General features: G+C 37.9%; 1 protein-coding gene across 5 annotated transcripts in view; it reads right to left on the bottom strand.

Annotated features, from left to right (window-relative positions):
• TTC39B (tetratricopeptide repeat domain 39B) overlaps positions 1–18,076 on the bottom strand; it is a 74,945-nt gene that overhangs the window by 39,669 nt on the left and 17,200 nt on the right. For 2 of the 5 annotated variants that reach the window (XM_065861562.2, XM_065861564.2), the window contains exon 2: positions 9,243–9,277. The exons of 1 other annotated variant lie outside the window; for it this stretch is intronic. In XM_065861562.2, coding sequence (XP_065717634.1) covers positions 9,243–9,277 — 35 coding nt within the window. Of the gene's footprint in view, positions 1–1,643; positions 1,731–1,947; positions 2,043–9,242; positions 9,278–18,076 lie in introns of those variants that run through there. 2 more of the 5 variants (XM_071801965.1, XM_071801964.1) reach the window with 2 other exon arrangements.

The raw sequence follows: 18,076 nt of genomic DNA, 5'->3' as shown, positions 1-18,076 counted from the left end.
TATTCTACAGACACAATAAAGCAACTGAATAAGCACAAAGGAAGAAAACCAAGGCAAAGTTGATCATCTTTTGAGTCTCAGGTGTCACAGGAACAGTGCCAAGACTAAGCCCATTGTACTGGCTGACCAGCACCCACCATAGCCAAGATCACCATCAACCCCTCTGAAAACATAAAAAGACAGACGACATTTCTAGCCGCTGTTTTTGTTTTGGTTTGGTTTGGTTTTTGTTTTTTAAGGAAAGAGACATGAACAGTCACAAATGTTTTACTTTTGGTCTGATCATGGATCAGATTCAATAAGCCAATAATTCATTTGTTGCAAGCCTTGTGTTTTTACAACTTGAGGGGGGAAAAGAAACATCAGCAACTTCATCTGACACGAAGTTCTTTAAGTTCAACAGCAAATTGCACTGCACATGCACAGTAAGCAAGACACAAATTTTCCATAATGAATCAGCCATATTGTGGGAGCAAGACATGTGAGCTGGGTTCTCTTTACCCACCTGAATATGCACATACAGTTCATCTGATCAATAAAACGATTGTGGAATAATCCTGCTCAAGCACATCAAGCTACTCCAGCATGGGTCTGACACAGCATTGTAAAATATATGTAATTCTAAAAACTGTTACCAAACAATCAGATCACAAGTATCTAGAACTGACCACAGTTTGACAGAGGGGCAAGAAAAAAACAAAGCAATATCCATGTCAGCTTGCAGGCAGAAGAATCTGCTTTACACTGTTTTGTTGGACACTAAAGGAAATGCGCAGCACTACAAAAGGCTGCTATCAGATTTATTAATAGAACTCAGTGGTTCAACAGTGTTTTTAGATGTATGTTTTATCATGACATCTTTGCGAGTAAACTGAGAATTTACTGCCTTTGAAGACCCCTTATCAGACTAATAGTTTATATCTAATACTCCAGCTGATGTCAATACAGGCAATACTGTATGTAAAAACAAGCACTTGAAGACACCAGAGAGTGACACGGCCAAAACTTAATGTATAATACGCAGGTATTGATAGCCACCAAAATAAAATGTAATATCTTCACTGTTTCTCTCAGAAAGCAGGTCTAAATAAGACATGCTGATAAGAAAATAGGTTGAAAAAGATCCTCCTGAAAGAGGGAGCATATATAAACAAAAGTGATACCTTACTGTCAGTTTTATACAAAATGAATAAAAATTCCACTTATGGAAAAAACAAGAAATAAACCACGCAGCAAGTAGGACATCAGATCAGGCCAGATGTTTATGGCACTAACACTGCGTCACACAAGTATTGGCTCAAATTCAAAGAGACAATTAGGACAGTGTGATCCTAGCAAGACATTCTTACTAAACTTCAAACCAATTTACTGGAATTTATTACACAGTGAACTTATAGCTAACGTTGTAGACCTTAAGTTACTAAAATGTCTAAAAGTACACTGTATTATATTTAACATTTAGCATTTAGAAAGCACAGAACTGTATTGCATGAAATATTTATATTAAGTAAAAAATTACATAATCTTAAATGGTTAAATCAGCACAGCTACCAAGAGTAGAAGATATACTCTACAAATGCAAAAGATAGCTACAAGTCTGATACATCAAAACATTTTAAAGAATGGCAATCCAAAGTACACACCTTGCAGTGTTCTATAACCTACAGCATCTGAGCTGATTAAGCACTGACATCAGCAGAGAAGCTTCTGCTCTCGAAAAGCATTGTTCACTGGAAAGTGCAGAGGAAAAACAATTATTTCACAAACCCATCGTGAATATATAATTTTTCTCTCCCCTTCAAGGAAATCCATCCAAAAAATACAAATATATTTGTAGTTTAAGTGTGCAACATACCCGCCAAAGTAAATTTTCACAGATAAAACCCCATAAATCTGACTACCACATTCATGATTTCAGGGACTAGTCGGCAGAGAGAATATACTTACAGGGTTAATTCAGCTAACTTCAGGTATGTAAGTACAGTCCTTATGCAAAAATAAGTGCTGCTTCTCTCACTCTGTTCTCTTATCACTGCACATACACACACCAAAAAAAAAAAAAAAAACACAGAAGAAAAGCATAAAGAGAAAACTGATTATTTCTGAATATCCATGAGGCTTCTTTAATGAGTTATCAGGCAGGAATAATAAACGGATAGAAGTTCACTAGCCAGCAGCTGGCATCACAGGCACTCTCCATAGCCGAATTCAAAAGAAATGTCAATTAGAGTGGCAGCAGCTACAGTCAATGCTGGAAGCTGATGCCTCTGCGGGAAGAGGATGCTGGGAGATTTTCCCAATCTGTGCTGCAGCCTAATTCTAATCCATCACTCCTAACTGCAAGGAGAAAATGGAGACAGGAGGAACACAAAGTGATTCATATTTAAAGGCAAAAAGGGAGTTACTTCAGTATTTCCTGCATACAAAAAAAGAAAAAAGCTACAGTTACAGTCAGAAAGAGAAAGTATACTAACGTAACTGCAGCAAATATAGATCAAGCATACAAGAGCTAGTAGCAAGCAGCACTGAAGAAAACTAGCTCATGTTTGATTTTCACTATGTGGCAGTACTCAAACAAATCAACTTTTTTATTATTATTAACCCTTTGCTACTCCTTCCCTAGAAACCTGAATTTTTATAACAGCTAGAGTCCCAGGATCAAAATAAAGCAACAGCACAGAGAGGCAGCCAGTATAAAAGTTATCTTCACAAATATCAGCAGGAATCGGAGAAAGTAGGAATCAGAAGCAAAACAGCTGTAACAGGGATAGTTTCAACCCCTTGGTCTAATCTCTCCAGATGAAATATGGGACAGCTCAGCACATGGGAGCTAAGCAGCAGAAAATTAAACTATGCCCTCCACCATTGCTTTTGAAAAGTATTCTTTAAAGCTGTACCACCTGGGTTAATAGTACCCATTCCTAGCTGTATTTACTGTCATGAACTGAGATTTACTCAAAAAAACACCTCAGAGTAAGCCTTTAGAACACAATGCAGGAAACCAGATTTGCATTGACTCTTTTCGGATGGGTGCTAACTAATAACAGCAGTAATGCTGCAATCTGTTTTGAAAATACAAGTGAGAATGCAACATGCGAGGAAAGAGTTACATAGTATTTCCTAAAACACCTGAGGAAACCAAGGGCTATGATCAGGTAAGACAGGCTTTCCAGGACAGAGATGAGATGGACAGCTATAACTCACGGACAACAGCACCATTAGAATCACAATGTTTTTCCCGTTCTTCCTGAAATTCTCCCTAATAGCCCTAAAGACCAAGGATTTCAGAGACATCTGACTTCTCTGCCACATGACTTGGAAGCAGTGTTTATTGTCACTTACTGTATTAATGCTTTGGGGGCAGGGATAATCCAGAATTTCTCTCCCCTTGATAGTGTATAAAAGGTAAACCTGTTTCGAATCAAGGTTGAGCAGCCAGATAAAAACTGACTCAGTTCACACATAAAACATACAAGGTTCTGTCCTTAACTCAGCATAAGTTGCAGACAGCCCACACCTGAGGCCTCAGAAAGTACTTCAAGAGTCAGCAGCACATTTCCATAAAACTGACAAAAGCAGGATTTCTGTCTGCAAATAACACATTCAAAAGACTTCCCCTGGACCTTCTTAAAGAAAAACTGACTAACGCACACTCAAACCACCTTCCACTCAGATTGTTTCCCAAAATTCTCTGAGACAGTTTTCAGTCATCAGGGAGAGAAGGGAGGAACATGCCAAAACAAAAGAAACAACCAAAATATAATAAGACCAGAGAGGTTTTGGGTTTTTGATAGTCTAAAATAAAGTATGTGGCAAACCCGTTTTTCAATCCTTTTTCCCTATAAACAATCCTCCTTCTCAATATTTGCACAAATCACAGCCTGCAAGTTTTTATTTTTTTCATCTATGAGTTAGAGCTCAACTTTTCATTTTCTTATCTAAAGCACTAATGACATAAAGATTGCACCACCAAATTAAAAGTCTACATCCCTTTCAAAGTCTCTGAAGTTATTCAGAGAAGGTAATACTTGAGTTGCATGACCTCAAATAGCATTATGCAGTTGTTTTTAAAGTACAGGATAAACATTAATTTCCTGAAAGAAATTTAAAGAAACAAAACACAGATGTGATCAGTGGATCACGCATTCCAGCACAACATTGAGATTCTACCGTGATAATTAACAGACACCAGAAGTCTCCAGGAACCCACACGCAAAAATATTATCTGAGTTCCCTGCCATGGTGTTAATTTGTGTTCCATGGATGAGCAAGTCACTAGCAGTAACCTAAACATTTAAGCTCAATTAACACAAACTAGATCACACTGGCCAACACTGGATCACAGAAAAACCATCTGTGCTACATTTCTGTGCCCCAGCCTTTCAGGGAAGGTATGGTGTGGAAGAGATGCAAAGTTTGGGGCAGTTCTGTGCAGAATGTCCCTGAGCTGCTTTGTTTGGTTGTCTACCCCTCGCCTCCTGCTGTGTTTTTTCCACCACTTGCTTTCCAAGAAGATACGGACACAGGTAGAATTGCAAATTTCAAAGTCAACAGAAGACACCAATATAAGAACGTGCACAATGTGGCCTGAAGACTTCTGGTCAAATACAAACACGCAGTGAAATCTGACATCAGAGGCAAAAGGTGTAGTTGCAATGAATAATGGAAGATACATAATTATTGCCGACTCAAACCCCCTCAAACTTAAACAATTTATAGTCCAAGAACTGTTTGGGGTAGAGAAGGATTAGTGAGATTAAGCTGGTTGGTGTCTTGACTACTGCTGCTCCAAATCTTCAGACTGGCAATATAAAATGGCTACTGTGTCATATTTATGTAGCTATGAAAATACAGGGTGTTTCAAAAAGATGGATCCAATTACAAAGCAATAATGCAGTATCAAAAGCCATATTGCTTTGAAATTGGGTCCATCTTACTGAAACACCCTGTTATATTTTCTGGATGCAAAAATCTCCCTTACTGGACTTTTTTTCCCCTGGACCTTGGGGAACAAACATAACAAAATAAAACCTTGATCATTTAAATTGTCATAGCTGTTTCTCACCATGTTAGGATGATATCAGAATTTGAGTTCAAATTTACAGAGACAAGCACTGTTGTCAAAAGTTTTTGATTCCCTGAATTTGAATTTAAGGCCATTTCCTCAGCTGTTCAGTTTCCTTCACTGACAAATCACACACATGTGCAGGTATAACTGAAATCTTAACTACACTTCTGAGATTACAGGGATAACCTGCTCTAACTTCCTTAAACACTTATGGGTGTTAATCTATCACCCCAGTAATACCACACAGAGCTGCTTTGGTAGGATCAAGGATTAACAGTATCCAGCTTTGGGTAGGAAAAGGAAATGCAAAAGAGGAATGATAATATAGCAATGAAATACATCTCTTTCTGCTGAAATCAAGACAATTCTAAGAATTGTATTATTCATCAAAAATAATTTGTCTCATTTCTACAGAATTCTAGCTCTCACCTTTTCACTATGTAGTTTTTTAAACGTGTTTAAATGAGATCTTACTATCTTTCCACTGATGCCAAAACTCAGGGTCTGGTGTCAGAAATTACTACACAAATACCACAACACAAAGTCTTCCTCTGTATATGAAGTGTTTGCAGCAGTCCGGCAGACCAAAGACAACTACGGAGCACCCTCCATGAACAAGCCCAGGCAGCGTCCACAATACAGTCACTCTAAACGTTATTCATTTGCGTAAGCCTCCGATTACAGGTTGGTAATTGAAAACACCATCTCGTCTCTACCTCAAACAAAAACCAGTATGCTAACCAGTAACATGGAAAAGCACAACAACTTGATGGTAACTTCTTCCTGTCACATAGAGATGACATCATAAGGAGCAGTAAGTGAGATAGGAGCAAATCCAGTAAAATTATAATTTCATACGAGTTCTTAACAAATTGAGAACTTCAGAGGATAAAATACCTACAGAAATCAAAACAGCAGTGACAAAGTCAGTAGATGCTAGCCATAATATGGTGATGGTTAAAAGCTGTCAAGAACTTAGACCCTTTTGAGTCCTCTTCTTGTAAAACCAAAGAAGAGATAATTTACGAAATTATACTCTGGCAACAGAAAACATGGATCTCTGCATTCCACAAGAATAACTGCTGAATAATTCTGGGAAAAATTAACGTAGCAGAAATATATATCAAAAAAAGTCATAGAAGTTGAGAATCATCTTGTTTAGCAAGATCAGAACTAAAATTCATAGTTTTTCCACAATAAGATTCAGGAAGTATTTTTAGCAAGAATAAAAGAACAAAAGACACATAAATCAGTTCCATTCATGTATGATTTTGAACATATAGATGCTTGGCAGGTAACAGCATTAGGTTACTTTGTGAAACAGATTTGCCCAAAACTTACATGTAAGCAGGCACTCCAGTGGAAACACGGGGAAAAATTTGGTAAGAAGTACCTTGCCACCACAAAACTTCTTGGCAGAGGCTTGAATTTCCAAAACAAACAGAAACATTTGTCTCCAGTTACTTGGTTCCTTTTACAACAGAATATGCTGATCTGAGTTAACCAGTTCTTACTTAACACAACCATATAATGGCAAATTTCCTTTCACATGTATCCCACCTATCCTCTTTGTAAGGTCGAAGATGCTATATCAAAAATTATTGCCAAGCCAGCACTTTGAAAACTTGGTAACTCTCTTTGGCAGAGAAGCTACCAGGTAAAATACTACTGCTTGTTTTAAGCAAAATGGCAGACTGACCTACTGTAAGAGCCCATCTTTGGCTTTAGCACCACTGAGTAGAGATCTGCATTTACAGGTGTAAGTCCATCTAACGGTCCCCCAACATTTTCACAAAACAAGTATTTTGGGGTCATTACAAAAACCATTTTGGAGTTGTTGTGTATAACTACAGTAGTCACCACGAGCAGAAGATCAAAAAAGAGTTTAGGTAAAGAATCTAATCCATTTAGACAATCGGAGCAAAGACTGATTTCCTCCTGGACCTGTCCTCAGATACAACAGCCAGCTCTAGAGATTTAGGGAAGGATTTTACCCTCTTAGGATAACTCACTGCCCTTTTAACATCTAAGCTGCGCAACCTTGTATCCACAATTAAGCAATCATATTTAGGGAATAAAGCTAGTTAAAGCCAAGTTAGATTGGCAAAATCGTTTGCTGGCATTTACTGGAGCAGTATACAGAGCAGTGTTACTCTATACACATTTCACATGAAAAATTACACAGTGGTGTGTGAAGTACTATGAAGACATGGTTCCCACACATTCTTTCCGAATTCTCTAAACAAGTTGATCCAACAGAATTTGAACCAGCTGTGATCTCACACGTAAACATCGACAGCCTCGGCAGTCACAACTCTCCATAAAAAAGGCCCATTTTACCTAAATTCAATGGAGTATAACCAAACTGCAGTAAGACACTCAAACTAATGTCAGATATACCATCAGAGAGCTGTAACAACATCACTTTCTTATACAAGATAAAAGAGATTGGAACATGGATACATAGCAAAATGTTAAGATTAATGCTATCAACAGTAACATTAAAAAACAAACAAACAAAACAAAAACAAACAAACAACAAAAAAAACCCACCCAGATACAGCTTTCCAAAAAGGTTGAACCTCTAGTAATTCATTGTTTCAATATAGTTATGTTTCCAAATTCACACTACTGTCTGATCAATAGAAAAAAACTACCATTAATTCTAGACAGAGAAACTTCAAGAATAACCAGTGTCTCATGAGACTTGGGAAAGGCTTCCCCTCAGGCAAACTACCAGCATCACTCGAAAACTGCAGCCAAAGAGTTTCAAGGAAGACAATATTGAAAGCTTCCACACAAAGTCCCAAGGTTTTTTTAGTTCCTTAGGCAGGTTTCTGAAGTATTTGAGAAAGCAGAGAGTCTAATCAAGCGAAGAGTCCTGCCCAGATACAAAAGAACACACACGTATGCAATTTCCATAACTGCAGAGCAGATAATTGATGAACATAGAGCAAGTCATCTGCAGCAAGTATTCCCGCTGAGATTAACCTACACTCACTGCTCAAATACAAACAGAACAGCTTCTCTGTGTATCTCATTTTCAAAGGAAACGGCACACACAATCATGCTGACTGTCCACTCATGTCTCTACACTCTTAATACTTTAACCTATTGGCCAGTTTCACTCAGCCAAGTTTGACAGAGAAGCAGTGGTCTCACGAGAGAATTAAAATCAATATCTGGATTGTGCAGAAATACCTGAATGGGTACCTACTGAGGGAAAGACTAGGGTATAATACTCAATTTCCCGTCTTGCTGGCCTGCTGAAAAATCAAGCTACCTGTGGACCATCAGTAGTAAGGAGGACACAGGTGCAGCTGGGGGAAATGAAAGGTAAGGAGGGCATCAGGACCTGTGGAGGGAAAGCTTCAGTCATCTGGAGGGGGAAGGTGTAGGTTCATAAGACAATAATCTCTATGAAATGAAGCTCCATTGGTTCAGTGCTCATGGCGCATTCTTTTGTCAGCTGCAGTGCACACAGGGAATCCAGAAGAAAGTACTGACAGAAATATTCAAAACTTACTACAGCCATTAATAATCGAAGTATTTAATTATAACAAGAAGATTATGTTGTAAGTTTTCAGAATCTTGCAAAGCTTTCTTGGTAAGAAATTTCCGTTTTTCTCTGCTACCCAGGATGGTTAAGAATCTACAGACCTTTCATAAAGTTGGCTAACCAAAGCTCGGAGCAATCTCACTACCTGAAAATATTTGATGAAAGCTACTCAAGGCCAGTAACACTGCATGAAAGTAACAAAGACTCCTCCCTATCAGAAGCTTTTATAGGCCTATGATACAGATACACTCCAAACCCCATTTTCCATTCATAGTACAACACTGGAATAAAGATTTCTAAGAAGTTAAACTGAAAAAATCATAATAGTTTGGAAGAATGGTGTACACCTAATATCTTCTGCCAGTTGACTGCAACCAGGTCATTCAATTTGGACAAAATGTAGATCTAAACCGCTAAAATGGAGCTCCAAGTTTTTTTCCCAAAGAGGAAGAAAGAATAAAAATGTATAAAACACAACAAAACAAAACACACAACAGGCTATTACAGCAACTTCAAAACTTGTATATTGTAAAAGTTAGAATAATGGCAGAGACTTTATAAAAAATATATACAGTTTTATTAAAAACATACACTTTAAAAAAAAAATCTACTTACACAGGGATGTTTTCAAAGGCATCTTCAAAATTTTCCTGCAAAATTTAAAAAAAAAAAAGTTTTAATCAAATGTGCATGGGTTTTGAGACTCGTTTGGTAACACAGAAGAAAGCTGCCATTACTAGATAGCACTTCTGCAACATACAGTAAGAATTGGAATATTCAGAGTCTACTGGCTTTTTGCTATGCTTTCAGTGAGAATCATTACTCAAACACATATACATTTCCTACGGGCCTAGTGCATCAGACTACAGTTACGTTAAACCAAAGACCTCTCCTTTTTCAGACTCCCAAGCTTCCACCTGTAAATCACAGAATATAATACAGACTAATGCCTCAGGAGTTGTGCGGCACATCTGATATAACCAGGATGCACTAGCAGACTAGCATATCTACACATTAAAAAAAAATATTAAAATGAAGTGTTCTAAGCCTACAGCTGATATGCAGTTTGGCCAGAGTACACATACTAAGTCCAGAATGCATTGCAGATAGCATGCATATACAGCCAGCTAACACATTAGTAGCAGTTGTGTGAACAGCTTGATCCAGACATCTTTCCACCCAGATTTAAACCTCTTTCCACCTAGGTTCAAATTTCAAATTCAAATAGAGGAAGAGACGCATAAACATAAAACGGTCAGAATGGTTCAGCTCAAGGCTCGTCTATTTCTGTATCCGGTTTCCAAAATTGATCTGTAGAAGTATGTAGCAGAGACAACAAGGCAAACCGCCCTCCCTGATACATCTTTCTCGCCACCCCACACTTTCCAGCTTTTGGAAACTCGGGGAATTCCAGGCTTTGATGTGGTTTGTTCATCTGGTGGTTTTCAGTAGACCTCTGTTCAACGTATCAGTCTAGCCTTCCCCTGATACCATGTGGACTTCTTTTTATTCATGCAGTCATAATGTCAGTGAGTCATTTCACAAGTCTGCCACCCATTTTGTACAAAGTAATAATTTCTACTGGAACCTGGCTCCTGCTACCTTTATTTAACAGTTCCTAGCTTTTGAATCGAAAGATGGTGAAGAATCAATCCCTACTTGCTCTTTCCTTGGCACTTAGGATTTTGAAAACCTTTGTTAAACCCAAATAATCCCTTTTCCAAGCCAAGGACTGCTACCTTACTCAGTTACTCCTCAAATAGACTTAAGTCATCAGTCTTGTAATAAAGTGATTCTCTGAAGCCTGTTTGCCTCCTTGAGCCAATTCTAAAAACAAGAGGAGAAATTCAGCAAAAAAAATAAACAAAATACACTGACAGCTTTTTGAGCACACCTCCAGTTTTCCTATGAGAACAAACTTGATGAGCAAAATTCAAGGTACTTTTAACTGTCAAGTACTTCTAAAGAACAGTAACAATCAGAAGTTTACACCAAGACGTAAAAATACCTGTGTCGTGAGCCTCTTGCCTTCTCTTTCAAGCAGCAGATACATCCAAGAAGAAAGGGAGAGACAATGTGTACTCTGCCTAAATAACGGCCTCCACTGCCTGGTTCCTTCTGAATTTTGCTCCCTGCTATTCACACTGGTCAAATGCACATCTAAACATTTAGAAGATAAAGTACAACCTGGGTATTCTTTCCCACATACCAAAGCATGGGGGAAAATCACGGGATCTCAAAGGCCTGCACCACTCAATGAAGCTAAAAACAACATTGCTGAAGGTGATTTTCTCAATGCTAAAAAACAAACAAACAAAAAACCCTAGTTTTTATTAAGTTCTCCAAGTCTGCCCATTTGCACTGCATGCAAAACAGGTATTAGAAGGCATTCAACTTGACATCTTGTTCTCATTTCCTTAACTGTCTCACACAAGTTTGTAGTTGGCTTTACAGACTCACAGATTTTCTATATATAGAAGAAAGTTCAAGGCACTAAAAGAGAAGCCTAGCCATTTTCTACTCCATTCCATGCCTACTAAAGCAAAAAGAGTTATATCATCTTCAAGTGTAAAGGAAAAGACTGCAACTGAAGTACCCAGAACAAGTTCGATTCATCATGTTCCCACTAAGATACAAAATGCTTCAGAGGTACTCAGAACATATTCACTTTTCTTCAGTAGTCAATTAAAATTTACTTGTAAATTCAGCCTGTTCAAGAAGAGAAGAAAATTAAAAGTGAAGTGTTACAAAAAATACAAAACATCTAGAAGACTTTCAAGCTGTATATAATACACACAGCTGTATAGGTATGCATATAATATGAATTATGTGAATTAAAAAAAAAAAAAAAATCAAGCGATTGATAAAGTTTATCCATTCCTCAGGGTAATGAAGCAGCCCCAAAACACAGACCCATTCTTGCGCATTCGACTAAAGGCTGGTAAAGTTTCCATCTTCAAATGCTCAACCCAATGCTGCATTTTCAGCCGACAACAGCTGGAAGCCCATAATCAATTTCCAGAGGTGCTTTTTCATTTTAGTCCACAGCAAAGCGGATTTCTTAATTCAAACTAAATAGTTTTACTCAGCACTGATGACAGACTGCACACAAGCTCCTTCAAGTCTAAAGCTGTGTGCAAATAAATCAGCTATGTTTGTGACCTCTTTGTTCTACCAGCAGTAGTGGAGGAATACCATTTGCTTTATTTACATGGCTGGAGAGAGATGACAGAGCCTGAGGTTAATGCAGTCCTTCATTAACTTCCTTCGCCTGACCCGGGTCCATCCTACAGCAAGTCCCAAAGGTCCTGCTCCAGTATGTCCTTGTTTTATCGGCTACACACACTCAGCAGAAATCTTCAGGAAACACAAGCTGCAGTTAAATTCACATAAAGGGCAATGCAGCTTTTTATTTCAGGTATTCTACTCAGAAAAAAAATATCAAGTTAATACCAAGAAAAACAGTTTAACAACCACATCTGTAAGCACATAATGCTGGCTAATGCTGCGATCCACAGATTTTTAATGTGTTATTGCACCTTTTCCGGAGAACACGTCAATCCAAGAATTTAAAAAACATGAATGTAAATAAAACTGCCACTAGATGGCATGGAAAAAAAATGATTCAGACTTTTCCACAGATGTGGGAAAAAACTGGCACAAGATTTCAACAAGTAAAGTTGTTTCAAAATGATTTTTCTTGAATTACATGATCTTCATTTTTCTTGTAGTTGATCATTGTACTATTTCACATCTTTTTGATGCATCATTTTCAAGATGCGCACAGGTTTGAAAATAATCAAGTTAACACAACTTTGAGACACTCGTGTTGCAAATCCAAGAAAGCCAGACAGAGACATAAATGGACACAGTATATCAATGCAGAAAAACTGACGAGTTCCTGTACTTCCTGTACAGAAACCATTTTCAGCTGACTACAGTTCACCTATAAAGCCTCATGAAAAACAATGTGCAAATGAGACCCTTAAACTACCACAGGGCGTTTGCCAGTAAGGGCACTTTTGTTCTAACACACTGGTAAAAAGTGGAAACAACTGCTTGCCTTGATTATTACAGAAATGGTAGCACCAAAAGTAAACTCTCTTTTACATTCATCCTAAGTCATTTAACTTTAAGCAACTTTCAGACTATATCCTGTGACTTGTAGTAAATTATTGTCTTAAGTTTGCTATTTTTTATGTCAAGCTTCAGACCTGACAAGACTTTTTCACATTCTATGCTGCTCTAGTTTTTAAAAGATACTCGATAAAACATACATTGTTTTAATAATTAGCTAAGTAAACAACAGGATAAGTAGCAATCAGTGAAAGGCTGTAACTAAAATGCTTCTAACGTAATTTCTCCAAGGTTTCTTTCTGTTCAATACAGTTTTAAATCAATACTCTCGAAACAAACATAATGCTAATGAAATGTTCAGACATAAAGAATTAGTGGAATACAAATCAGAATAACAAAAATACACTCCCTTTAAGTGATTTGGAACATTGAGTAAGTCAGTCTCACATGGGAAGATGCACATGCAAAAACCAAAGAAATCATACACACAGGGTAAGCTTGTATTATAGAAAGCAACACTCCTAAGAAAGACTGAAAGGTCGTTTTGACAAGAAATTCAAGATGAATTCCTGTTCTTAATGCAATCCTTAAATTAGTCTGCAAACAACAGAAAACAGAAAATTTAAGCATCTAGCACCAAGATGATGAAAACTGTAAAACTTTGTACTTTCCTATAGTTCAGCCTTCTTGAACGTTAATAAATATATAAGATAACAGAAGAGATCCCAAGAAAATTGCTTAAGAGGTAGAACATATGACTTACTGTAAGAGTTAAAATTGAATTTTTTTCTGGTTAACCAAATGCAGGACAGCAGAAGTACTCACTATCTCTAGCTCATACAAACAAACTCAGAGAAATAAAATCAGTATCAGGCAAAACCTCTTTTGTTTCTTTTAAATATTAGTTTTCACCATGCCTTTTTTTTCTGCTGTGTCAAATCACCTTCTTCAGGCAGAGCAGTAACTACTGGAGCACACCAGTGAGAACAACGACGGACACTGTCTTTCATGTCTCCAAATTAAGAGTCTGAAAAGCACACGACACTACAGTTCAGCTAAGCACAAATTGCTAGGTTCGATCTAGCCAAGTTTCATGAAACTCACTGCTTTTGTTGCACAAGGAGTAATTATCTGTAGTTCTGACAAGACTCTGACAAGAATTTTTTCAAACTATTCATAGGCTATGACTTGAGCCCAAGATGCTTTTACGCTATCAAATTTTACTGTTAGAATCCCTTCCACAGATTGATAACAATAATGCATGCATAGATTCCTTTTTAAGGAGTTTCTGAATAGTGCTCTTTCCAAGCAAAAGTATCCTCTTTCTCCCTGTAATGTAAAACGCCTTCTTCACAGATTACATGGATTTGACCCTGTTGCTTTAACGAACATCTACTCCTCCCCCAAAACCATTCCACTGAAGCTTCAAATATCAGAAACGACTGCTTCACAAAAAAGAATGATGGAGATGAACAACAGTGCAAGCTCACTGGTTTAAAGTTGCGGAAGTCCAGCTTGTAATACTGCTCAGTTAAAAATAAATACATTCAGCTAAGGAAATTACCTAGGACTGTATATTTTTCCAGATGTTAAGAGACAAAGTAATTCCCAGCACTACAGGAGGACCCTGAAGCTAATGTGTCAGTTATCGTGAGCTAATCATAAAGTATTGATGTAAAGAATTAGTATTTTTATGGGACAAACAAAACTCAGGTTTCTTCTAATTTCAAATATACAGATGATTCCCACTTCCTAATCCTTATTCAGGACTGAGTACTCCGCACTATAAAGAGCTCAAAAATCGCAACTTCTTAGTTACCACTTCATCAGACTTGGAGTAGTAATTTCTTACAGAAAAGAGCAGTCCACTTCACAAACTAGCAGAAAAGTAACCTGGGAATTAAACTACATCTTAAAATGTTTAGTGTCAAATTAACCCAAACATATTAGAGAAAAGGCATTTCATTGTTGGCTAGGCAGAGTGGTGGAGTGGAGAGAGAAGAAGACATTCCCAGTTCTTCTTCTCTGTCACCTACACCAGTTTTATTTGCCACTGTGATATCAGATCCCGGTATCAACAATTCATGGCCTAGGAACAGAAAGATGTGAAAACCACGCAGTTCAAAGGGGAAGGAGACAACCTAGCTGTTACAAAAGAGGAAAACTATTTCCCCTTCCAAGAGACAGGAATAGCCTTGAGCCAGAAAGAAGTGAGTTGAAATGCACAAGTTCTGTTCTACTCCATACAACCAAATTTTACATGAAAGCTCAAGAATGAGCTAAGTTCTCTAAAGGAAAAGAATACACATATTTTTGTGCTGATTTATTATTTCAAACCTATTGGTTTGGACTATAAATACAACTCATCTGCCTTTAAAAAATTGTTCTCAAGAATATTTGCATAAAATATCAGTGTTTTTCCAGAGAGCTGAAAGGACTGATTGGTGGCTATTTTGGAGGAGCTGTGTTTTGCTAGATGTTTTCCACTGCAGTTGAAGAACCTCAGCTGTCAGAAAACAAAGATCAGACTTATTCAACCTCATTCATGTAGAACAGTATGCCACATTCATTATCTTTACTAATGCGGGTGACTTGATCACGATTTAACACCAAAAAGAAAAAAAAAAAGGAAACAAAAAGACCCCAAAAAGAAAACATGACTCGGTACAACCAAGCTTTACTAGAAATTTGGTTAGCTGAAGAGTTGCTGAACAGTTAGCAATCCAAACAAACTTTAGTATTTCTTTGCTCAAAAATTAAATGCAGGTACCTACAAGAACAAAGGTTTCTCTATTACAATCTGGAAAGCAGTGGCCTTCCAACACAGCTGGTCACCCCAAAATTATCAGGCGACATACAAAAAAGAGCCTTAAAAGATCCACCCTCCATTTTTTACAGAGATGTTTGTAATGAAAGCACCTGCCATAATCACATGCAAGTAATCAACATGTTTTTAAAAGTGGACAATTCCTACTCTGCCTTCAGCTGCACACAAGCCAGACAATTCTCAAATAGCGTATCAGCCACAGAGTATAAACCAGGGCAGGACCGAGAACGGACATCAGCTGATGGAACTACATTCAGCAATGAAGGTTTTTCTGAACCCGCTTCTGAAGACAAGGCATAAGGCAGTGATACTTCAGGACACCAAGATCAAGTCTCACTTGTTCTGAACACAACTGGCTGAGCTTGTGCTGTTTTAAATGACACCTCTCCCTCATGACTGACACATGGGAATAAGCAGATTCAGTTACACACTCAGCAAGTAAATGATCACAATATACTTCACTTTAATTGACGTGCAAATGGTTGCTGTCAACAGTTATTCATGTTCAGATTCATATCCAACATTTTGTACATAAAAGCAAGAGTACAGTTTCAGTTAAAGTTGGCTGAATACCAAGCTAGCTTCCCTTACTGTTTACACTGGCGCTTTCCTGCTATTTGACCTGCATTTGTTAGTTTGACCTACAGCTGTTTTTGCACAAAGAGCACTTCTAAGAGGCAGAAGAATAGGGAAGCAGCATAGAACTTCATTGCTGCAATAAAGCTTTTTTCTTCAAGTTAGTTGACCATCTTTCCTGTCTGTCTCTCACACAGTTCCTCAGACAACCCAAATCCAAAGGAGTGTCTTGTAGGCTTATTTTGTTTGTGAGTTGCACCAGGAAAAACAAAACAAACAAATCCCTGCAGTGATTGCCTATGTTGCTATTCTTGATCAATTTCATTGTACAAAACTGATGGCCAAGCAATTCTGAACTGAAAGCCAAATACAAACATACCCACCTTGGCTGGATACATCTTCCTTTTCATACTGTAGGTGGAGTGATTTGAGAAGAATGTGAAGACGACTAAGGAGGCTGAGAAGGTAGAGGGAATACACAACCATTCTTCTCAAAACAGACACTACACAAGGGAAGACACTGTAAAGTTTTCCTCTCCAGCCATGAGAAAGACTATTCAATTACATTAATTATTCTCGCAAAAGACACGCCCCTGAGTCTTGCAAGACCTTTGCATCAAGCTCATTAAAGTTTTTACAAAAACTTCAGTGTCATTATTCAATAATTTCACAGAAATTATATAAACTCCCATTAAAATCAAAAGGAACTTTATTTATTATGCCTATGAAGTTGGCAAGACACTTGTTACACCTTTCTAGACCTAATTCTTCTGACACATAACCAATAAGCACTAGGTACTTCTGTATTTTCCAGTGGATAAGATGGATAAGATACCACTATTGAATGACTTTCCTACTCCCAGTTACCTGGATTAGCAATAAACATTTAGCAAACTTCTATCAGCTTCAGTTAATTTTTTTCATTCATTAGAAGAGGTAAAGACACAATGGGAGGTTTCAGAGACACAAGCAGAGGGTATTTTCAGACACTAACTGAAAGTAAGAAGTTAGAGTAGAGCATTCAGAGACAGAGAGTTCACCCTCCTGATTTGCTTGTATGCAGCCAAGGCATGAGCAACTTGAAAGTCACTAGCCTCCCTACAACTCAAACCAATTCTGGCAAAGTTAGTATTTCACAGCTAGTGACATTTCACCCATTCTAGTTCAGAACTGGTCTCTCATCAAGTATAACCTTCCATGATTGGTGTTAGGGAACAGACTGTCTTAGCTTACTGAATTATTGGATATACTGTTCCTTCTAGCACTTGTTTAGAAACTGCTTATAGAGAGTTTGCTTAGCATAAGTAAGGTTGCTTAGCATAACTTCAGCAAGCTGTGAACCTTTGAACTTTCTGCTTTGCTAAGTAAAGAATTCCCCAGAGCCTTCAGGCTGGAAGATAAGGGGAGCTGCATCCCTGGAGATCAGTAAAGGAACAGAATAGTGTTTAACAGGAGAATGTGTTGGCTGTTACCAAGATCTTATTTTCTCCAGCTGCAGGTGCAAAATAGCAACTGAAGGTCAGAACTTTAATTGACAGCCCACCAGACAAAAATTAAGATCCAATGAAGAACAGAGAAACCCCAGACTCTAATTTTGCAGTTGGTCCTGAGTGATGACCGGGGGCTGTGGGCTTGGACTGAGGGGGTATAATTGTCCTAGTTTTTTTCCACTGAGAGTCCCTCTTCAGAAGGCATCCAGGGCAAGCTGCTCAATGCTGCACTGTGCAAATAAATTACTTATTTTGGAAGAATTTCTGGAATCCATGCCTGACTCTCTGCTGCAGAAAACCTAAGGAAAAGGAACTTCCCTAACAACTGTCTAACCATCACAGAAAATTCAGCTCAGCCCAGACGACACTTCGTTGTTAACAGAATGGCATCACTTCAAGAGATGTGATCCTAGTGCATAAGCAGGTAAGAATCTTGCTTATGTTTGAGTTAACATAACTGACCAAATAAAATAAAAGTC

Source organism: Patagioenas fasciata, chromosome Z, assembly GCF_037038585.1.
Source record: "Patagioenas fasciata isolate bPatFas1 chromosome Z, bPatFas1.hap1, whole genome shotgun sequence".
Lineage (NCBI taxonomy): Eukaryota > Metazoa > Chordata > Aves > Columbiformes > Columbidae > Patagioenas > Patagioenas fasciata.
The sequence above is the reverse complement of the archived record's forward strand: the minus strand, read 5'-3'. Positions and strand labels throughout refer to the sequence as shown.